At 40.4% G+C, this 24,283-nt stretch overlaps 1 protein-coding gene across 5 annotated transcripts in view; it reads right to left on the bottom strand.

The window, feature by feature from the left end:
• Positions 1-24,283, bottom strand: part of LOC131447268 (receptor-type tyrosine-protein phosphatase U-like) — a 215,901-nt gene that overhangs the window by 10,021 nt on the left and 181,597 nt on the right. For 3 of the 5 annotated variants that reach the window (XM_058618921.1, XM_058618923.1, XM_058618925.1), the window contains 11 exons: positions 23,777-23,937; positions 22,771-22,958; positions 20,370-20,442; positions 19,190-19,266; positions 16,387-16,404; positions 12,523-12,559; positions 8,257-8,354; positions 5,692-5,808; positions 4,195-4,349; positions 2,447-2,582; positions 1,550-1,699 (listed from right to left, as the gene is read on the bottom strand). In XM_058618921.1, coding sequence (XP_058474904.1) covers positions 1,550-1,699; positions 2,447-2,582; positions 4,195-4,349; positions 5,692-5,808; positions 8,257-8,354; positions 12,523-12,559; positions 16,387-16,404; positions 19,190-19,266; positions 20,370-20,442; positions 22,771-22,958; positions 23,777-23,937 — 1,210 coding nt within the window. The remainder of the gene's footprint in view (positions 1-1,549; positions 1,700-2,446; positions 2,583-4,194; positions 4,350-5,691; positions 5,809-8,256; positions 8,355-12,522; positions 12,560-16,386; positions 16,405-19,189; positions 19,267-20,369; positions 20,443-22,770; positions 22,959-23,776; positions 23,938-24,283) is intronic. The other 2 variants (XM_058618922.1, XM_058618924.1) reach the window with 1 other exon arrangement.

The following is a 24,283-nucleotide window of genomic DNA, read 5'->3' as shown; positions in this document are numbered from 1 at the left end:
GTTTTCATGTGTACACACTAATGAGATAAGCAGCCTCAGCCTTGGTGACTGACACTCTTGTTTCATTCTAAGCGTGGGATTCTTTTTTTCACATGAAAACCCTGAAAGTGCAGTTTGTTTTCTGAGGGCAAATGTTGAAGCTCTCAAGTGGAAGATGCTTCATGAATCACGCTTGTGTCTGAGCAATCAGTGAAAAAGACATTCATTAAGACGAAGGGAAAATAAGTCAAGTTAATAAAACAGAACTGGACACATATTCTTTCCCCCTCCATTTGGGAAAATGAATAATACATAATACGCTGCTACAGAAATACACCAAATACGTAGGAGATGCTGAACATCAAACTTCTTTTGCTTTACAAAAAAGACTTTGGTGCATCCATCTCCCCGTCTACTGTGACCATCTTCCCTGTCCCTGCTGAAGAAAAGCATCCCCACAGCTGATGACGCTGCTGCCACCATGTTCCACAGTTGATGATGAGCTCAGGGTTATGTGCAGTATCAGGTTTCCTCCACACATGGTGTTTTGCATTAAGGCCAAAAGTTAAACTCCAGTCTCATCAGACCAGAGCACCTTCTCCCACATGACTTCTTATGGCTTTTTTAACAGTGGTTTTCTTCTTGCTAGTGCATGACTCATAGTTGTCCTGTGGACAGAGTCTCCCACCGGAGCTGTGGATCACTGCAGCTCCTCCAGAGTCACCATGCTCCTCTTGCCTGGCCTGTCAGTTTAGGTAGGAGTGCACTCTTTCCATTTCCATGGATGATGGATTTAATAGTGATCCATGAGCTGTTCAAAGCTTGGGATATTTTTTTATAACCTAACTCTGCTTTAAAACTTTATCCCTGATCTGTCTGGCGAGCTCCTTGGTCTTCATGATGCTGTTTGTCCAACAAAACTCTGAGGCCTTCACAGAACAGGCGTATTTACACTGAGATTTAATTGCACACAGATGGACTCTGTTTCCTGTTTATGTGACTTATGTGATATTTGTAAAATAATAATATTTTACCCCAAATTCTAAGTTTTGCACTATGTTGTCTTTCATAAAACCCACATACACTTTTACTTTTATGCTTTTGCCTTCTCTCCATCAGTCTGAAGCTAACTCTGTCCAATGCCTCATTTTGAAAAATGCCAAAGAAGTGGGCTGAGAGCTGAATGAGGGAGGGAGAGTGGGGATCAGTGCAGGGGGCGTGGTCTGGTAGTGAAACCTGACACCAAGTTGCAGCGGCGTGCGGTGCTCAGTGAGACAAACCTTTCAATCCCTGACACCACTCTCTACAGCTCTGGTGTTTATAAAAGGGGGAGGAGTCTGGGACAAGGGCAGTAGATACACCAATTTTTATGTATAATTTCAATACTTAAAACTAAACTGTGAAGACTTGCACCTGGATCAACAAATATTCTATTATGGTTCTATTACAAATACCCATATACACCAGTTTACACCTGAAACTAAGTTACACACTACAGCTTTAAAGTTAAAGGTGCAGGTTAGGGAGTGTGAACTGTTGTTATACACGTGTGTGTGTGTGTGTGTGTTACCTGAAACTCCTCTCTGAGCTGCGAGGTGTTGCTCTGAGAGTCAACCTTCAGCATCTCCTTATAGATGAGAGCAAACTCATTCACAGGGATGGCGGTCTCTCCACACAGACAAGCCTCCAGGATGGCATCATGGATGAACACGTACTGCTCCTGAGAGAGACGGGAAAGCATTCACAAATTTAAAAAGTAACACAAACACAACAACATTGAGTGAGCCTCCTAACTGTTAATTGCCCACTTGTGACAAACAATGATAACATTTAATTACTGCTGTCAAACATCCTTCATACTACTCTGCCTGCTCTCGGGCATTATTTCCAAACAGTAGTTGTAATTGGGGTTTAAAAAAAAAAGAAGAAAAGAAAGTGGAGAAAATGTACATCAGAGGAGCCAAACACTGCCCACGCACAATATCTGAACCACAACATGAACTGTGCAATTAACAAGGAAATATGTTTGGACATCCAACCAGAGGAATAAAGAAACATGACACACATTAAACTGTCCCATCACAAGGCTTATTTATTATTTGTTATGTGCTCTGTAATTATTTATGTATATATATATATATATATATATACATATATATATATATATATATATATATATATATACATATTGATATATATATATATATATACATACATATTGATATCTATATATATATATATACATATATATATATATCAATATGTATGTATATATATACATATATATGTATATATATATATATATATATATATACGAGACATGAGGATTTACCCTCAATAGATACGACAGCGATGTATAATGAACTTAATAAACTGTGAACATTTGCATGTGTGTCAGTAGATAACATGACTAGATACCAGTATACACAGGTCCCCCCCAGAGCCAGTGCTGCCCTTCCACACTCACTTCAGTCTGGATCATGTTGATGCGCCGCGAGCAGAGGGTCTTGACGCAGTTGTAGATGTCCACCACTCCTTCACACTCAGCCATATCCAGCATGACATCCAGCACAATGTAGCAGCCAGTCCTGCCTGCTCCCATACTAGTGAGAGTGGAGGAGGAAGCAGAAGGATGGACAAGTCTGAGTGCATCTGCACTGTAATGGAACAGTCTCAGCAGGGAGCCTTTCATGATGACTGAGATTCTCGGCTCAAACAAGTGTAACACCAGGTTTTGTTCGGGCAGCAAATGTAATGACTATTGTGTTCTGGGAGGATAACTGAAAATAAGGGAGAAGACATATTTAAAGGCCTCTTTTTATATGTCTATATGTTTGCTTATCACTGCTGTAAAGGTACATGTGTGTGTGTGTGTGTGTGTGAACCCCCCTCTACTCTCCTATTGAGCTTGCCGGAGTGCCCACACTGGGATGCTTTGTGCCTCAGTAACACATCTGTCTTCATATTATTTTAATATTTTTTTTTTTCAACAAAAGGGTAAAAAACAATTGTCCCTGTTTTCCCTGCAGTGCAGCACTACTGTTAAACAAGCACATCATCATTTATGTAAAACAGAGCAGTGAAGTGGGAAAGCTGCTGCACACTAGAAACACTTACTGTGTATACTGTCACACTGATCTCACACAGCAGTGTCTACTGTGCACTTGACTTGGCCAAAGTAATCAAAATAAAATGTACAAAAAGTGTCAAAGAGTGGGTGACTCATGAATCTATAAACTCGCTGCACAAAACATCATTTCACAATCAACAGCTGTTTGTCCATTAAATGCATTCAGACAGAGAAATAATGTCAATAAGATGGTGTTCACACAGAAACGTGGCTTTTTGTGTTTGCCTGGTTAAATGAGAGTTATTAGAGTTATTGTTAAAGTCATTTCTAAGAGTCTTTTCACACCTCACCAAGTTGGTTTGATACAAACGGTGTGAGATTTGACCATGTTTGACCACACTGTGAGTAGAGCTGGGAAATATAATGTTATTAGAAAGGATTTTTATATCATGATATGGTGATGTCTGTAATGTAAGGCTGTCACAGTACTGATACTGAGGCATTAAGACCAATATTTTTTATAGAAATATTGATTGAAATACATGGATTTGTATATGAATATACAATAACAATTCAATAAAACACAGTAAACAACACTTCTTCCATTTTCAGCCTGATCATTTGACCACATTCACAGGCTGTTTTTTATCTGCAAACAGCAAGAATCCTCTCCACCTATATCAAATGATCTGGAGCCATAAAACCTATTAGACCCGGAACATGAAGATAACATCATGTATAAAGTTTTATATATCGACATACCATAAATAAAAAAACTATACTTTGTTACATTTAAAGAAAACGGTTGTTATTTCATTGCTTTTTTTTACCTGATAATGAAGGAAAACAACACCCTGACACATGTAGTGCGACTACTTTGAAATAAAGCTCATAGCGATGTAGACTTTTGTGAGTCCTTCCACTGTTTGTGAGACATTAATATAATGAAAAATAACCCACTTTGAAATAAATACAACTGTCATATTCAAAATTCCCAAAGACTGGGTCGGGACCCACAGACGTCGTGGGAGATTTTTGGAGGGTCCCCACAGAAATGTGCAGAATTGACTCTATTAGATTTATGTGTACACGTTTTAAATAACATGCATCATGTGAAGTTTGAATGAAGTGGAGGTGATCTCTACCTGCAGTGGACCACCACAGGCCCACCATCAGGAGGTGTGGAGGCTTTGACGCGGCGCAGGAAAGCCAGCAGGCCAGTTGCGTGGTAGGGTACGCCGTGCTCAGGCCAGGAGGTGAAGTGGAACTGGCACACCTCATGCTTGGCAGGGTAGCCCCTCTAAAAAGAAACATTAAGGGTGAGAGGGTGAAACACACACGATGGACTCTTTATTAGGGGTGCAACGGATCAAAAAACTCACGGATCGGATCGTTCCTCGGATCAGAGTCACGGATCGGATTATTTTTCGGATCAGCAAAAAAAGTCTGGCACAATCTTTTCGCTGAAGTGGGTGTGCGACGGCGCACCGTCGTAACGTGGCTCAAGCACTTTCAGCATGTGTTTAAAGCCCTCGTTTTTGCACAACCGAATATGGCCTCATGTCTGCACCTATAAACACACCGATAGCGTTTGTGATGGCTGTAGCAACGGTCTGATTGTGCAACAAGGGGCTGCTTAAATGCCGCGGTGATAAACGGTTGTTGAGCAGCCTTCGTTTTCACACAGCATGGTTTCGTTTTCACTCAGTGAAGCACCGGGGTGATGTCGCTTCAAATGCGTGGTCATGCTTGATGTGTTTCCACTGTCATGTGGCTTTCTTGTGCCACAGCGCCGACACACCGTCACGGTTTTATCCACTAACTTATCATCATTATATTTGACAGGGAAGCCAAAATGCTCCCATACAGGGGATTTAAATGACGCGTGGTGTTCAAGCTCCTCCGTTCCTCCGCGGAGGGACCACGCTGTGTGTGGACTGAACATGGGCATCAATCCGCGGATCACGTGTGTCCCGAACCGAAGATATTGATCCGAACGGATCACGGATCAATGATGATCCGTTGCACCACTACTCTTTATGAGCAGCACCTGGTTAAAACCAACACAGCTGATGCAACAGTCTTTTGACTGGAGTTCAACTGTGTCGTTTTTCGTCATTCCCATTGATGTAAATGGGGATGAACAGCTGTCTGTCGTGGACAGGTCACCAGTCCATCACAGGGACACAAGCATCCACTCACACACACACACACCTACGGTCAATTAGAGTGTCCAATAAACCTCTGCATGTTTTTGGACTGAGGAAGGAAAACGCCACACACACACACACACATGCAAACTCCATGAAGAAAGACCTGTGTTACATGAGCACTTCATAATAATATTATCTTCAACACAAACTCAGGAGTGTAACTTTATATGGTTTAAATAGCCTGTGTTCTTATATCGTGGACCTAGAACCATTAGTTCCATAGTAACAATACAGGCGACGCAGACCTGGTCAGGTTGAAATACTACATCGTGTTGCTTTAACTGACTGAATAGAAACGACAACAGAAACCTGTTTGTCTAGAGCGAGGACGAAACAAAACAACAAATCTATAGAGTTAAATCTCCAGGAAGAATTTGTGGAACGGTTTGTGTTATTTTTGAGTTGAGCAGGAAATGACTCATGACTCACCCTCTCCATGGCAAAGGTTCGCACGGTGTACTCGGCCAGCGTCTCCGTCTTCAGCAGCGTTATCTTAATGTCGCCATAGAGCTCGGTGTCATCCGGCCAATACTTGCAACACTTTATCTGCACAAACAACAACAAGCAGTTGAAGTCAAGAAAGGTCCACATTTATACAAGTGATTTAAAACAGCAGTGGACACTCGGAGCTGAAACTGCAATGCTCTTTTCCTGCTCTGACCTTGAGTGGATATTTAGTCTTAACTACAGTCGTCTCCAGCATCAAATACACACAAATAACACGCTTGTAAGCCTTAAATGACAGATATTAAATATGATATAACTTATTTACAATATTATGGTACACAAATGTACCCACTGAAATTACAATACAGTTGTTTTTTTTTAATAGACCAAAATTACATTTTGACTGTTGCATGAAGGGAAAAAAGCTAATTTGTAGAGGGGACCTGCAAACACACACACACACACACACACACACATACACACATACACACACACACAATGTGCAGTGGTTTTGTAAATAACTTGTCTAAGAAACATTTACATTACATTTACATTTTAAAAGAAAGAGGTGGGTTTATGGTGTTGGTAAATGATACAAATCTCTTCCTTCTTCTGATTGAATTCACTCAAATGTGATCTGTACTTTTCTGGCATATCCAAGCACAATATTGTATTTACCCCCACAGTCTTTTCACTGTGTAACTGAGACTTAATAGTGTTGGTACCAAGGCAAGAGAAGACAATCAGACCCCCTTTCATAGGATTTCTTAGGGTTTGATTCTTGTGGAATCCTGACTCTCAGCCATTGATGGTTTTATTTTCCGTTTGGCCCTCCAGACATTCACAGATACATTTTCAGTTGTTTTCTTCTAACACAGGCTGCACGTCGTCGACACTCTCTACCCACTTCAGGCTGTAGTTATTTTCTAAACTAAAAAACAAACGATTGTTTTTCCACTCACAAAGGCTCAGAAAAAGTATACACTAGTCACGTTTGGGAAAACAATAGTTGTGCTGTTATGTGAAAAGGTGAAACGCTAAAAAGGTCATTCCTAATTATACAAGCTATTATTTACATTTTTCAACACTGTGTGGGTTTCATTTGAAACCCCTGCTGACACTTATCTGGCCCTGTCTGGGATTTCACTTTCCTAAAATGAGGTTTTTTTCCATTTGCATTTTTTGGTTTTTGTTTATCAGACATTTCACAGACAGGAAGTTAGTTGCATAAAGTTGGGATACTCACAGGATATATTCAAAATACAAGTGTCACACTCGTCCTTTCATGTGTTCATTAACATTTTCCTCCAGTATTCGGACGCATGAGAACTTTGTGACATCGAGCGGAGCCAAAAATACTTGAAAGCAGTCACAGTGACATAACCTTGTGTCTGTATGACCTGTTTACATACAAATATGCAATCCGTTAAAAAAAGCTTGAATAAATTGACTGTAAGATGAGTATGACGGCATGTTGCTGACTCATGGTCCATCACAAACGCTACCAACATGAATATTATCTGTGCTGAGTCATACCTTTACAGAGGACAAGTGTTCAAGTTAAATAACCTGTTCTTTCTTCACTCTGGTGCCACTTATGTCCGCTCTTTAGGAGCTAAATGTAACCTAGAAATGTTTCCTAAGTGTATCTGAGTTAGGCTTAGAGGGTCTCTTCTGTAATCCTAATCTGAGCGTCTAAATGCAGCACCCAGGGCGTCTCTTTCAGACACAGAAGGATTCCGTGTGCGACACTGAGGGACAGTGAGTGGTGTAAATGATCCACACTTATATGTGTGATGCTGTGTGACTGATTTCATACTTCACTCTGCTTTGTGTGAAAGTGTGACATGAGTGCTCTTTAAGGGAGAGTCCATAAAGTATAACTGGCAGTCCAAAAGAAAAACAGCAGAAGCCCTGTGATGATGTAAAAATCCATAGATACATGGATTTCTTTAAAGTTCTTTCTTAGTGAAAATATGTATGTCCATTTGTTGTTCTTTAAAGTTCTTCATATGTTCTGACGTTCATGGAAAATCATATAGGTTTATGCTCTTTATTAAAAAAAAGATAATCTTTGAAAATAACGTGGTGTCATCTACTCACTTAAACACTGTTAGAAAATCATGTAGTGTGAACTATGTTTAAAAGACACACGCTAAACACTCACACATTGATAAATCGTGCTCAGTAAAGTGCTAATAGTTCCGGCTCCTATTGGATCAATGCTTAACACTTTTGTCAAACACAGTAGAGTTCAGTGTGTTGGCAGCCGACTGTGTTCAACTGAGTGCTTCATAAAAGAAGATGCCACAGAGTTCCTCCGTGGCCTTCAAATACATCTAAGCTTTGACCTTGGAGCACAGCCACAAAAGCAAAAAGGTGATCACTCACGATCAGACAGCGGCAGCCATTTCCTCCCACAACCTGGAGCACAGCAGCTCCTCTGATATATAGTAAATGATAAAGGAAGCTCCAGAAATACTTCCCCCTCCATCAATCTTCACAAGAGCCGGAGAGGTCACAGGAAAAAAGGGAAGAAAAACCTACCCTGCCCACCTCCACCAGCTTGGTGATCATGACAATACTGAAGCAGTTCTCCTGCCAAATCATCCGCCAGAAGTCATAGATCATCTCCTGCTTGGGGCCTGTGGAGGAGGGAATATACAGTAGATGTATAGATGGAGAAAAAAGAAGGCAAGGAGGGGGGAGGAGAGGAGGATAAGGAGGGTGGTGAGATGAGCCATAAGTCAGAGAAAATAGCAGCAATAACCATCAATATAGAGGCGCTGTGTAATCCATGCCAGGGAATAGAGTAACAATGTGTCATTCATGAACTATTGCCCGCTCTGTATTCGCCTAATACTACTGAGAAATGTCATTTCACTACACCCATAAAACCAGGAGCCATTGTGCAAACAAGCTTGTGTATCGCCTTCCTCTGCAACAGTGCGGACACAAATCACAGCCGCCTGAATACGAGTGCACTTTCATTGATTTCATTACACCGTGCTGTTGATAATATCGACCTCCACCTTCACAATCTGCCTCCTCTGCCAAAAAACACTGGACACCACATCAGTCATCTCTGCCCACGCATTGTGTTTAATGGGAGTATTATCCTGTCGGAGCTTGACGACCTTTTTTTAAAAGGCATGTGGCACCTGATCAGCCCTCTGTTGTTCAGCTTTACACTCACTCATATGCATTGGATCTGTTTTTAATAGTGGATTCACCTCAGTGTCGTCACATATGAAATCATATCTGAATATTCTATACTGTATTATTTGAGGATACTGTAATCTCGAGCACAGAGACTCACTTGACTTGTGATAATAGATGCACCACAGATGTGTGTGTTTGTTTGTATAGATGCAGTCAGTGATAAAACATTTGTTTTGTAAAGTAAATGATTTATCAAACTTACTTTCAGGTTATAATGAGAACTACCCTTCTCAAGTAAACACAGCAACTGATATTTATTATAATAATTCATTATGTTATATTTATCAAATGATTAAATGATATATAAGGTTGTCTGTTATCATTGATTTCATATTTATTCTGATGTTGTTATTCATAGATTCATTTTGCATCATGAATGTGTTTTTTTTGTTCCATATCGAAACAAAGCATTTTATTGTGACATGCTGTGCAATATCATTATGAGTATTTGTTATTGCGATATCATGATGGAATACTGAGATATAAGATAGAAGTTAATTGGCCCCCAGGTTACTTGAATTTGAGGCCCCTGCTTTAGACCAGACCACTAAAACATTTACAAATCCTATAAAAAAACAGGCAGTAAATGTGTTTGGAAAGTTTAAAGCCTTATAAACTCTTACTCTGCCTATTAAAAACTCCCCCACTATACTGGGTCACATGTATTACCATCAACACACAGAGACTGTGCTTTAATATCTAATTAAAAATTGCCCCTAAAAATTGACTTTCTTAGTGTTAAAACAAATAACAAAAAAAAAAAACACTGCAAAATTGAAGTGTGCAGCTGTTTTTTTTATATCGCCTGCATAAAAAACTCTTCTATGCACATTCTTTGTTGGGCTAATACGTCAGAAGCATCTGTTTCACTGCCCGTCTCTTGTCTGCCTCTGGTTCTAAAAAAAATCATCACAATCATTTGCAAATATTTTTGCATAATTGTTGTCATTAAACATCATTAAATTAGCTGCATTTTGCTCAATTACTATTAAAGCTTCAGCTCCACAGACTGTTAAATATAGAAGAAGTGACGAGGTTCATGAGACTGGTATGAGCGTCATGGATGACGCATAAGTCACCAACTAAAACAATATCACTGCCAAACAGGTTTAACTGTAGCTTCATTTTTCTATGACGATAAAAGGCTTTTATTCTTCAACATTTGTAGTAGTATTGTTAAAGTTTGTTTAAAACTTTGCAACACTCTGCCTCTGCACATAAGACAGGCCCCTCCTTAAAACCCACCTTTTCTCTTTGGCCTTTGACACTTAATGAGACGTTGATTTTTATTTATTTTACATATTTTAATTTGAACAGAATGTATTGTTTTGTATTGTATGGCTGCTATTTCTTATCGTGTTTTTTATGATTTTTTATTTATTTTAAGCTGTTTTATCTCATTTTGAACATTTTACTTATTATGTCTTTTATTTATTCTGTACAGCACTTTGGGCCACTGTGGTTAACAAATAAAGTTGGATTGGATTGGATAATATTCCATGTTGTCATGTCTGTTTTCATGATTTGCTGTCGTGCATGCACAGACTTTGTCACATTTGTTTTGGTCTGACATGCTGCTGCTCAATTCGGCATTTTACACCTTCATGAAGAAAAGAAAACCCTGAATAAATTGAAAATTCAAAAGCACAAACAAGACTTTTTTTCTGTCTCCACAGAACACTTATGAAGCTGTTTCTTCCTCTTTCCTCACTGCAGTAAACCTGACGTGACCTGGAGTGCGAGCTTGTGAGCGCCTTCATAAGCCAATTTAACCACTGCACCCCCCCTTGTGTGCGCAGACTTTTTCACAGCTCCCTTGCCAATCACTGTGCCAGCTTCTGTGAGTGTTACTGATGCGACGTGTTAATTTTTCAGCAGCACAAACCCACTAATGCATCGCCACAGGGACGTGGTAGTCAGTAAAGAGATGGATGACGTGTGATTCCAGCAGCTGGGTGAATCAGTATGCATATAAGAAAACTCCAGCTTTTCCTGTTTTCCTTCCTCGTCTGTCTCCTGCCCGGCTGCATCTTCCTGCTGCTCCTCATCTCTGGATATAATAGAAAGTTAGTCCACGGCACCTGCAGCCTGCTGCAGAGGCTCAGCTGCCTTACAGTGATAGTTCAGGTGTTTTGACGTGGGGGCATGTGAGGTACTGACACACTGTCAGCACTGACTGCACCACTTAACAAAGGCTCGTCAAAAAAACCCGTGTGACTGCGAGATAAAGTGCTGAACACATTTTTAGGATATAATGGACTTGAGCTGATATTTTGTGCCATAAGTAGCACAAACGTACACTGGCATCCATGTTTTCAGTGTGTTCATCCATTTTCTGCTGCTTTATCATCAGTGCTTTAAATCAGTGATTTTAACATCACAGCACACAGGAGCGGTTGATCCATCGCTAAGTTTAAATGTGACTCCAGTGTTAGAAATCCTTTGTTCACATTAACCTTTAGTGCAAACAACACAACAGTAGACCAGCAGCTCCTGTGTCCCTACAAGCTAAAACACGCTGATTTTCTCTATGGACTTTGGTGCTGGAGAGTGAGTGGTTTACAAACTTCAGTTTTCATCCAGAAAAAAACTGTCAGATGGCAAAATAAAGGGGCAAAATATTTTTTTTTAAGATATCGATACACTTAAACCGCCAGTGTAGATTGTAAGTAGGGTCCCTTCAGTTATTTGGCTATAATCTGTTCTTTGTGTCTCCATACTAAGAATACTACACGACAGTATGTTCTTCTTCTTATTTTATTACTGCCTTCCTTGTGCAATACAATAATTGATACACCATATCTGAATGAATAAATGAAGACACTAAAGTAAACAGTCTCTGCCAGTTCTTCATGTACTTCATGTCTCCTCCTGCCGTATCATATCACATTATATCATATCATATCATGTCATGTCATGTCATGAGGTGCCCTGTGATTCCCTCCTAATAGTTTGGATTTAATTCCAGTTTAAATCACCTTTTTTTCCTTTTTTACCAGCTTCTGTCACACTGTGGCACTCTTCCACCTCTGCCTACACCTTTGTATGCACAAAGACTTTGTGAGCAAATGTGTGTGTGTGTGTGTGTGTGTGTGAGAGATATGAATAGAGAGAGAGATGTAGAACCATTTTCTCAGGTTACATTTGTGAAGTGGTAGAACTGAAAACAAAGTGAGAGATGGGAAGAAATCAGAGGGGGATTTATTCCCTGAATAAATAGAATCCCTCTGAGTCTCAGTCTCTGTGTGTGAGTAAATGTGAGTGGGAGCTCGTACGGTGTCTCACGCTGACATCACAGAGCCGGCGTGCCACACATGCAGACGGTGGGGAGGAGAGACACAGACAGTCACAGTGTTACAGTGTTACAGTGACGACTGACTGACAGTTACAGTTGATTGTTGCAGGAGTGTTTCACACACATGGCTCATATTCAGATATGAGCCTGAAGCAACACCAACTCCCTCTTGTTGTGTACATTAATAATTCAGTAGAGTCGTTCTAATACTGGCACATGTGCACGTGTGTGCATGTGTGCACACGTGTGCACAAACACACATCAATATTTGCACCTGGGGGGTCGTTAACACTCACCTTGAGTGGCGATGAAGTGGTTTGATCTCTGGTAACCCTGTGAGACAGAAAAAGACAATGAAAGAAAGGAGTGTTAATAATTACAGGAAGACATGATAGGAGACCTCTGACTCTCATAACACTTCACCCTCCCATTCTCAAACGTCATTATCAAGTCATCTCTTATTCTGGATTTGATGTTTTAATGCTTTGCTAAATGTCTGCAGAGATCTCAAATGTTTGACTGGACTGTTTCAGTTCCACGTGTTGGTGGAGGACGGGTGGACAGTGGAATGGCATTGATTGAAGATTGTCTCTGTCTCTCTGTGAGCCGAGTCATCACATGCAGAGTGAGGGCTGCTGATCAAAGCTCCTTTGACAGTGAGGGATCTTCAGCTCTGACACTAATTCTACCTGAGTGACACTGACTGATCCGACTGTCTCTCTCTCTCTGCTCAGCTTGGCATTAGTACACTTATGATACAGTGTTTATCAGTGGCATCCAGCCAGTCCACTGTGTGTGTGTGTGTGTGTGTCGAATGACAAGCAGCCAATCATGATATAGATGCCTTACTTTACTATGTCAGGGTCACTCAGGAGCTCAATGATTCCTGCTACTTTATATGTTATAACATATTTATAACATTTGTTCAAATAATCTGTACTGTACACACACACACATATATGTAGACCACATTAAGTCCAAGATAAAGGATTTTTATTATAAGATCTTGGTCCTGACTGTCCTTCTCAGTCTTGGACTTTACTTGGTCTCACCCAGCCTTGATCTTGGTCTTTCTTTGGTCTAGTTCTGCTTAGGTCTTGGTCTTAACTTGGGGCTTTGTATAGACTGCAGCCCAAATCGGATTTGTAAGCATATCTGATCAGAATCGGATCTTCCTGACCAACTGTTCACATCATATATACTGTACACATCATACATACTGCATCATTGTTGTTGACGTCGTTCGAGTCGTGCTACGAGATGTTCACATTGAAACGGATCATTATATTCAAAACCACCTCAGGACGTGGATCTCATGATTTTAGCTGTCCAGACTGACAAAAAAAATCAAGCTAGATACAAACTGGATATGCTCAAAAATCCATTTGGGCTGCAGGTTAAAAAAGGCCGGTCTGAGTCTGAGTCTTGACTTAATGTCCTGCTCCAGACTTGGTCTTGCTCTGCCTTGGTTTCAGTAAATCTTGTTGGTGTGTTCTTGACAACACACACGCATAGACCCACACACACACTACTTGTAACCTTCACCTTTATATTATGGGACGTGTGCTTTTGTCCTCACAAGGAAGACACATTCCAATAATGTGACTGCAGACATATTTAGGACCAATACACATACATGTATATGTACACAAATGCACTATTCTGCCAGGAAGCCACACAAATTACATTCCATAACTGTCATGCCATAAAGAAAAGTTGAGATGAATAGCCATCGCTGTGAAAGCGAGCAGCGACCCTCATTCCCATGAGCCTCTGTTGCCAAGTTTCCAGGGGCCAGTCAGTTTCCTGTCTGTCACCTTGGAAACAGCAAAACATAAATGTGAATCCACAATGGATGAAGTAAAAAAAAAAAGACACAACATGCAGAGTCATTTGAGATACGAAAAGCATCATAAAGACAGAAAAACAAGTTTTAGTCTGTGTCACTGTCACAAATGTATACATATATGTATACATATACATATATGTATATGTATACATATATATATATATATATATATACAGATATATATATATATATATACATATATACATATATATACATATATACATCAGGCATCCCAGAGTCGCTTGTATGAATTCTGCTGAACTCCCCCCGTTCAGAACAATGCCAATGGTAAAGTGACTGTTCTGCCTTATGATCCTTGTGGTTGTACTTAGAACTGAATCTCCTTAAATAAATGTACTGTAAATAAAGGACATATTTGGTCAGGTTTGACCAAAGTCTAAAACTCAAAGTCTTCAAAACATACACACCATTATAATTTCAATTCAAAGTGAATCCAATTAAAACCTTTTTTCCTGTGGAAATTTACTTCACCTCCCACAAAAAAGATTGCCACAAAAAGTTTTCATCCACTTCATCCACAAATAACCAGTTTTGTTATTTTTAAATGAGACTTTCAGTGCATTTGCACCTGCTGGAATATAGAAATACATCCAGTCCTTTCCCACCTGCTGGCTCAGGTTAGGAGTGTTTCAGCTTTCATAAGTGTTGCTCATAATGACTTTCTTTGCTTGTTTGTCATAAGAATAGACCCAAATGTGTATGACTCACAGCTCATTTGAGTGGACAACAACAGGTTGTATGTTTATGTTGTCAGTGTAAAAACCACAGCTCATATGATTTAAGTCTGCTCTGCTGAAGTTTGCATCGCTGCACAGAGCACGACGTTGTAATGAGATCAGACTACAAAACCGAGTTTCTACAAACTGCAACAATCCAGCGTAAATGTATATGAGGTCTCATGATTTACAACTAGAGATGGGAGGAAAATAAATAACATACCTAGTGAACTATGCAGACATTTAAAAAAGACAACCTCTCAACGGTCGAATAGGTTTTGGCTCATGCTCGATGTCCTGAATCTATCTCAGAGTTAAATCTACACTTATTACAGGATTTACAAAAAAGATCACAGAGTGAGCAGAGTGGTCAATCTTTGTTTAAAATTAAGAATGATATTCTGTCTAAATCAGCTGTGAGGGGTGGGCGGGCACATGGAAACAGCTGATTTTGGCTCCTCTCTGCAGAATGATTAAAAACCACTTGGAAAGTACTTGGAAATCTGGGTTCAACAGATTAAACGACCACATCTGGCTGCTCAGTATTGTATTAAATAAACTGCATTAAACGCCTCAGTTTGCTGACGGTTAACACTGTTCTTAACACGCTAACGCAAATCGGATCAAAGACCTAACATTTGTTTAATCTGGTCTGCGAGTGTTGATTAGTTTGGGAACTTTATTTGGTTTCTTTTCACACAGAGAAAAGAAAACAAACAGAAAATTCATCACTACCAATGAAGTGAAAACATTTATTCCACTTGAATCAAGAGAGTCATTACACAAAGAAAGTCACTTGTGCCTTTTCTCTATTTCATTTCCTTACCGGTTGCTAATGCTTAGCAATTATAACTCACCCCATACGCCACATCCCAGAATGCAAAGCAAATTTGGCTACAGGAGGCTACATGCTACCAAGACTACCATCTTTAAAAGACCTCGGGTCCAATTAAGGGGGAAGTAAACCGGGGTCAGCTTGTTAATTGCTAATTAGCAGCTAACATGTTTAAGTTTGCTTTAATACTCTGCATGTGTTGTTTATATACTGCATATATACTATATTCCTGATCCTTACACCAACAGGGACTTTGATGACGTATTCAAATACATTTACTGTACATTGCCCTTAACTGGAGATAAGGGGTCGAGTTCAAAGCCTGACTGCAACACTGGACTTTAATACTTCATGATTTTGTCTATATTTAAGTGAATATTCTTAAATACCACATGTTACACGTCAGCTGTTCTTGAGCTCTGTTCAGCAGGCAACGCAGTTTCTCTCCTAATCTGTATCAAAGATAATTCACGAACACATTTACAACGTTCACGATGGCTTTAACGTGACCTCGTCTTCTCTCCTCTGTGGCACTCTATCAGCCTTTTAAAGCACAGCCTGATGTTCTGCTAGAAACTCCAGGTGAGCATCTGATCACAGATGAAAGAGGACAGAGACAGAGACGGCTGAGGGAAAAGCAAGAGCTGAAGTCGGAGGGAAGCCGAGCAGGGGAGCGCGGGGACAGCGAGGGGGGGGAAAGGGCAAAGAGATGAAAAGAGATGAGAAGCAAAGTACTTACTTCCCTGTTTATCCGAATCTAAGAGGTGCCAAAAGATTGAAAACAAGGGACGGAAAAAAGAGAGAGAAAGAGAAAAAAAGCAGGAAACAAGAGCGAGTTATTGTGATAAACGAGCGGGAAAAGAGGAAAATGAAACCATTAAAAGAAGAACCTGTGGAGAGAATAATGGTCAGAAAACGCAAATATTTTGAGGGATAGTTCAGGTCTTATATGGTCTAATATCTTATGGTCTAATATCTTATGGTCTGATATCTTATGGTCTAATATCTTATGGTCTAATATCTTATGGTCTAATATCTTATGGTCTAATATCTTATGGTCTAATATCTTATGGTCTTATATCTTATGGTCTGATATCTTATGGTCTAATATCTTATGGTCTAATATCTTATGGTCTAATATCTTATGGTCTAATATCTTATGGTCTGATATCTTATGGTCTTATATCTTATGGTCTAATATCTTATGGTCTAATATCTTATGGTCTGATATCTTATGGTCTTATATCTTATGGTCTGATATCTTATGGTCTAATATCTTATGGTCTAATATCTTATGGTCTAATATCTTATGGTCTGATATCTTATGGTCTAATATCTTATGGTCTAATATCTTATGGTCAAATATCTTATGGTCTAATATCTTATGGTCTTATATGTGGCTGTGTGAGGGATTGAACTCAGACACCTGCGATACCTTAAAGGTCCAGTGTGTACAATTAATGTCAAATTATTGAGGAAATGATTATTGTGTATAATCACCTGAATCTGTGAATTGTTGTTTTTCATTAGCCCAGAATAAGTCTTTAACGTTTGTATCAGGAGTTGGGTCAGCTCGACGGGTCTCATAGTACAGTAGCCCACAGTGGCCAAACTAAACATGACTTGAGTTTTGAAGCTAACTGAAGGCGACACAGATGCAACTTCAGAATATAAAAAAAGAAATGCAGTGATTTTCCATCACAGCAGACAGGAGTTGATCCACTTCTGTCTCCATCACTATGTTGAGATGTGTTATTTTGTGACTCAAGAGTTTGAAAAACTTTATTTATATTTAACTTATTGACAAAAACTCTACACATGAGGAAGCAGCAGCCGTCAACTCCTGTGTCCCAGTCAGTGCTGCTTTCAGAGTGGAGAGTGAAAGGTTTACACATTTCAGAAAAGGTGAGATACTGTAGACCTCTACTGAAGGTTTTTTCTTTTTAATAATCATTGTTATTATTATTATTATTATTATTATTATTATTATTATACTAACAACCACTTTGTTTCTTGAACCCAGTCGCCTTTGAGCACATGCTACTCCATCTTTATTTAGAACATAAAGGCTGTTGTGACAGGTTCATTGATATATTAAAGCGTTCTGGTTCTGGTTTGTCTTCATTGCCAAGGCAACCATTATTCCATTCCATTCACACTAGAGAAAATGTGGCACAGGCATCACCTCCTGGTGGAGAAAGGTAGCGGACATTTAGAAAAGCCGACGTAAAATCCCACATGACTGAAAGCGCAGGGCAGTGGAATTCCATTGATTTTAACCTTGGACTCATCCATGAATCATCTGGAATCCTTTCACGGTGCTGTTGTGAGCAGGGGTTCTTCACATGACATGGAGGCAGTGCAGGCGGCACAATAAGTGACAGAGAGGTCCTAGGAGTGTTCATAATGGAGCTCCTGTGGAGCCCTAAATGGGATAAAGTGGCCCCACACCCACACACACACACACACACACACACACTGTGGGCACCGACACTATGCTTTAGTCAGTGTTTCCCAAATGTTCCATAACTTTTTAGGATTGCAAACAATCGTGACCCAAAAATCAACTGTGAAATGTTGCATAATGTAATTTACAGACATCTAATTTAATTTTGAGTTTAATTGGTATTTAAAACCTAAACATATAAATCTTAACTAAACAGCTAAAAGTATTTTGCCAATGAGTTCTTACGACCCATTGGGAATCCCTGCTTTAACCCAGAAACTGGCCACATTTTCTTTTGTTCTACAGAACAATTGCTGTAATAAAAGCTTTCATGCCTTCAACCTTCCCAGATATCAACTCATGTTGATTCCTGACTTGACTACTTGGCTGCACCAGAAACAGAACTTTTCAATGACTTCACAGTGTGGATGAACAGGCAGTGATTGGTCTCACGATCGCCGGCTTTCACTAAATAAACCAGACTCCTCTGTTAAACACTGAGATTTGAGAGGTTTTCTTGCTAAATGTGGGTGATGAACGCGTCTTTTTGTGATTTCTACGTCTTTTTAACTGATGGACAGTTCCCCATTGTTGGCTTTGATTGTTGTGCAGTGACGACACTCTCTGACCAATCAGTGGCCGGCAGTCTGTGGACATCTCATTGGGCTCAGCTCGCTGGGAACCTCAACAGAGCAGGTACTAAACAGTACCAGGCACGAGGTTCTATAGTCGAGCAAAAAAATCAATTTGAAATGATTTAAAATCAGTTTTGCTTGGGGCCGCCATGTTTACTATACAGTGATGACTTTGCATCAGTGCCTCATAAAACCACCTTTTAAATTGCATTGGGTTTTTTTCATCATTCAATTTCTTTGACATTAGACAGAAGAAACTGCACCAAAACCTGAAGTATCCCTTTAATATGATGCCGTGGATGTAGCTGCTACATGCCATCTTCAGTCTATGTGTGGACTTGTCCTCTGGTCAAACAGTGGGACGACCGCAGCAATAAAAGATGATTAGTTAAGCCGTTGAAGCGGAGACATGGGATCAGCAAAGGCAAAGATGAGGGAGCAGGAGGTGAAATGTGACTTACGTCTATGTAGTTGGCGTTGACATAATCAGAACTGGGGTCTGCGAGCAGAGAGTGCATTTTGACCCGGTGGCGGTCATCTGAAATAAGATAACATTCATTACACTTAAAGTTTCAAAGATAGTTTTTTATTTGTTATAAATCATTTTTCATTCAATAATTCATATTAACATTCTACGGCTGACACTGCAGAGTGAGGAACATCATCATTTGGACGATTAAATCGATCAGCACCCACATTTGAGGTCTCAGATTCTCAGTTTTACAAGCGACAGTAAAGCTAAACTCTTCATTGATTTTAATGAATCAAACCTCAAATCACATTCATTTGTTTTTCTAGAATTAACAAGCATTCAGCTCAGAGTAGCTCTGGATGACTCAGTGGTCATGATAAATGGTGACCTACTTTATAGTGTGTGCAAATAAAACCAAAAATCAAAAAGCTGCAGCCTGAAATAAGTATCAGGATATAATAATATAATAATATTATTATAATATAATAATATAAGAGTCAGGATATAATCTGTGATCTGTGCTCTGTCACTGCTTTAAAAAACACTGCTACACCATCAGTACTCACCAGTACTGCACTACAGTTTAGACTATGCATAAAAAAACAAAGGATATCAAAATAGGATTAACATTAATATTATTAATACATCTAATAATTGAATAAAATAGTAAGTATGAGACATCCTTTTTTTTATTACTGTCATATTCCTATAATGTATGTACTGATGTTTTGACAGGAATTAACATGAATAAATGTTAATGTAATAAATAAATGTATCTCTGGCACTTTGAATAGTTACAAAAATAGAGACATTTATTCCTTAACATGTTTAGGGATGTTTTGAATTTGATACAAAAAGATGACAGGTCTTAGAAATGATCCTTACTTCATGCTTTTGAACATTTTGTTGTATATTTTGCCAATATATTGTATTTTTTTTTGAATAAAATAACTGAATTTCTGCCAAGAAGGTCATGTTTTTAAACCAGATAGTGATGTGTTTGGATTCAGTGGTGAGTTCAGTGACCCTGTAGGAAACTGAACAGCCCTGGAGGAGGTTTCAGGTTTTTGGCAATGAGAAAATAGTAATGAAACATTTCTCGTCATAACAACATGAATATTTCTGTCTTATTATTTCTAACTGAAGCGACTCCATGGTCAGGTACTTACGGCTCAGTAAGCTGTCGTTCCTCCCTTTGGTCTTGTCCTTCTTTTTTGTGACGTCCCAGCCATCAAAGAAACTCTGCAGAGCAAAGTCAGAGAGCAGAAGAGAGTTCACTTACAAACACAGACTTCAGAAATAAAGAAGTGGGGAGGCGACGTGTCTTTGATGCATCTTGAAGCTCACAATTTGCTAATGCGACTCCAAAGCTTTACCCCGAGGTTGCCTGAGTAACAACGTGGTGTTTGCATCTTGCCAAGTCATCAGCAGACATCTGCCACAGCACCGCGGAGGTGACTGAGGCGGAAAGATGACACGCGCCACTGAGAGATGACTGTGGCCTTGAGAAGTTTGGGGGCGGCCAACTGCAGTCTTTCTCATTCCGGACACAGTGTGACTTAAGACGCTGTTGCGCTATAATACATCAGTGTGGAAGTGCTACATGTGCGACAGCTGTTTATGAAGCTCATCGACTTAATCTGCTGAGGTGAATCACTGAGTCTAGATCAATGCTGTGAACAGAGGGCATGCACAAGGAGAGGGACACATAAATGTGAGCTTTGCATGAGCCTGGCTTGAGTTATGACATAATGCTGCTGCATTGGCAGGAACATCCAGGCTCCGGCAGTGTTGTCTCTCATCTGTGGCACAGCAATCCCTCCTGTGAGATGGGGCTGCAAATTGGGAACACCTGAGACCCAGAGGGAGCTGCAGGAAACGAGCCCGTCGGAGGATTACACCTGCTACTGCATTCTATCCAGGTAACGTCTGGTTTCATCGTGTTTAACACACCTTTGACTGGCTCTCTGCCCCGTATTCCCTGCAACTGCAGCAACAACAACAACAACAACAACAACAACAACAACAACACGCTGCTCCCCTTTAAGCAGCTACTCTCATCACCAGCTAAATTCATCAAACTCTAAAGTTTCAGTATTTTCTCGTTTAAAGTCCATGAACAATTATGAACGGATGAAAATGTCTTTGTCATGATCTATTCAGAGTGAAACTAAGAAAGGTTTGCTTGTGCGTGGCTAACATTAGATGTACAGCAGTGGTTCCCAAAGTCTGGGTTGGGGCCAGCAGATGGGTCACGAGAGATTTTCTTTGTGTCCCCAACATCTATGTGCATATGTTTTAAATAACATGCGTCATAGTCAGGTCAATTTGACTTATATAGCCCAACATCACAAACACAGTTTGTGTTGAAGGGTTTTACAGTCTGTACAGTTATTGACATTCTCTATATTTCCATTAGAATTATTATTTAAAGTTTGTTTAAAGTTTAAAGTCCTGTCAGACAGGATTAATGAAAGAATAGATAGCACGTATAAATAATGTTACATCAGACCAAACAGAGGCAGAGTGAGGACTAAACTTTCACAAGACAAACACTGTCACTGTCTTCCAGATTTGGGTTTCCACAAATTCAACACGCCCCCTCCCCACACTGAGGGTGTGACTCCCTCACAACCATGACTTGCAACATGTCTGATCAATGGCAGCAGCTGCACCCTGTGGGAAATAAGGGTTATGAAGTCTGACAGCAGTGTGCAGACTGATCCCCCTTCATCTGATTTATTTCTCCAGGCGATGAGGCAGTCACACTGACGAGTTAAAAAAAAGCCACAACTATACTGATTTTGGAGGACGTGCTCGTATTAAAGTAAAAAGATGGCTGAAAAGAGTCACTTTGAAAAGCGGGAGTCCATTCGTCTCCAGGAAGTTCAGTGGATCAGCACGATCTCTGGAACAGTTTTAGCATGAAAGTTTAATTTGCCATTAAAGCTTTTTTAGTCCTGTTTTCTCTCCACTGTTCCCTCCTGAAGTCCATCTAACACTCGTCAGGAGGTGAAAGCGCAAACACAAGGATCATTAGTCTGCGTTCAGAGCTGTCCACTGTGACTCTTCGAGTGGATCTAAAATGGAGATTACAGCTTCTGCAGTAACTGAAATTCACAAATATAAAAACAACATTCTGTGGAGGAAAGCAAAAACACGACAGAGAGACTGAGATTTTCACCTCTCTCACCACTCTGTACATTATCAAGTCCACTGGGAATGGACTTCAAAGTGAGCAGTGTTGACTCAGACTGTCAAGTCTCAAGGCTTTGAGCTCGAGACCAAGTCAAGTCAACTCTCTGTGTCCCCCTCTCTGTGTCCCTCTCTCTGTGTCCCCCTCTCTGTGTCCCCTCTCTGTGTCCCTCTCTCTGTGTCCCCCTCTCTGTGTCCCTCTCTCTGTGTCCCCCTCTCTGTGTCCCTCTCTCTGTGTCCCTCTCTCTGTGTCCCCCTCTCTGTGTCCCTCTCTCTGTGTCCCCTCTCTGTGTCCCCCTCTCTGTGTCCCCCTCTCTGTGTCCCCCTCTCTGTGTCCTCATTGGGTCATCCCTTCAGTGTCAGTGGCTCTCTTACCTCATATTCTTGTTTGAAACCGTAGCCCTCTGCTGTCTTCATCTGGTTGATGTGCTGCAGGAGGTCAGCCACCCTCACAGCGGGGTGCAGCTGACCCGTGTGGTACGGCGAGCTCTTCCTCCGACAGTGACGGTGAGGCGAGCCTCCCAGTAAGCTGCTGGACTCGTTGATGGAGCTGCGCTGTTCATCTGGGGAACATGAACAAAAACACGGTTGGAGTCATGCTGCCGACCCTGTGACACAGACTCAGATGTTTATTCTATTATTGAAGCAAAGCAGTCAGCATGTTCACTGGGGCGTGACGGCTGACACTAACACTGCACAACATTCACACAGAGGAGACACTTGTGTGAGGTTTCAGAACAATAAACATGGCTGAAGGTCAGGAGGGAGCATAGACCTCGTCACTACCTGATCTCTTACTGCAAACCTGGTCTGAGAGATAAAACTACAATTTAAATTTAAAAAATATGCATTTGTGTTATAAGAATAAGGACTGTAGGCAATGTTTTATTGTCATAAGGTTTTATTTAAAAAGTCTTCAGGTTAAAATAGTTGACTGGCTGACTGTTGTGTATGAAGGAGAGAAAGTCCGGTTGCCTGGAGCCATGCAAGGAACCGTCTCTTTTGTTTATAGCTGCACAGTAAAGGTGCAAAAAATGTGTATTTGCCTGATAAGAATCACCAATTAAAGAAAATATAGCGTTAAAACTTGTATTTCATTTTGTAGAGGAAACTATTAAAACAAAACCTAAAATGAAAATGTGTATTTATTTTATGAGAATAATTATAATTATATTATTTTAAAAGTCCCTGGACCTGCTGTAAATATCTTCCACAGGAAGTAGTCCCACTTTGCACATGTACAGAAAAAAAGACCATATATGTGTGAACATTGTAGGTGACCACATGTATAATCATATCAGGTCTCTGCATTCACTTTATCATATACACAATCTTTGGAAAACAGGGAAGTTGATCTGACATGTGTTCATTGCTGTCTTACTTCGAGTGTTGCAGCTGTGGGGATCCATGAAGGAGTGGGCCATCCTCTCGTCCTGCTGGAGAGTGCTCTGCTCCGTCATGCTGCAGTCCAAAGAGCTCAGTTTGCGACCCTTCTCCTGCCTGTAGGACATGGCTGCCTTGTTTATGGCCACCTTCTTCCTACTGTAGAGGTGCAGTAACAGAGAGGCAGGAGAGAGGCAGAGGGGGGAGGGGTAATAAAAGGAAATCAGAAAAGGGACAGGAACAGAAAAAAAACAGGCAAAGAGATAAGACAGGCAGGGAGAGGAGGAGGAGGAGGAGGAGGAGGAGGAGGAGGACAGGTGAGAAACTGGACTCAAAAGATTGAAGGTGGATGAAGGGGGAAGTGAGATAGGTGTGGGTGGTGGTGGGGGTGGTTCTGCAAAAGGAGAGAGACAAAAAGGAAAATGGGGGGTGGGGGGGCCTCTATACTGGTGGATAGGCTGGAGATTCCCACTTTACTAATCCTGGTACTACAAAGAGCAAGCAA

Source organism: Solea solea, chromosome 20, assembly GCF_958295425.1.
Source record: "Solea solea chromosome 20, fSolSol10.1, whole genome shotgun sequence".
NCBI lineage: Eukaryota > Metazoa > Chordata > Actinopteri > Pleuronectiformes > Soleidae > Solea > Solea solea.
This window is presented reverse-complemented; position numbering and strand designations above follow the sequence as displayed.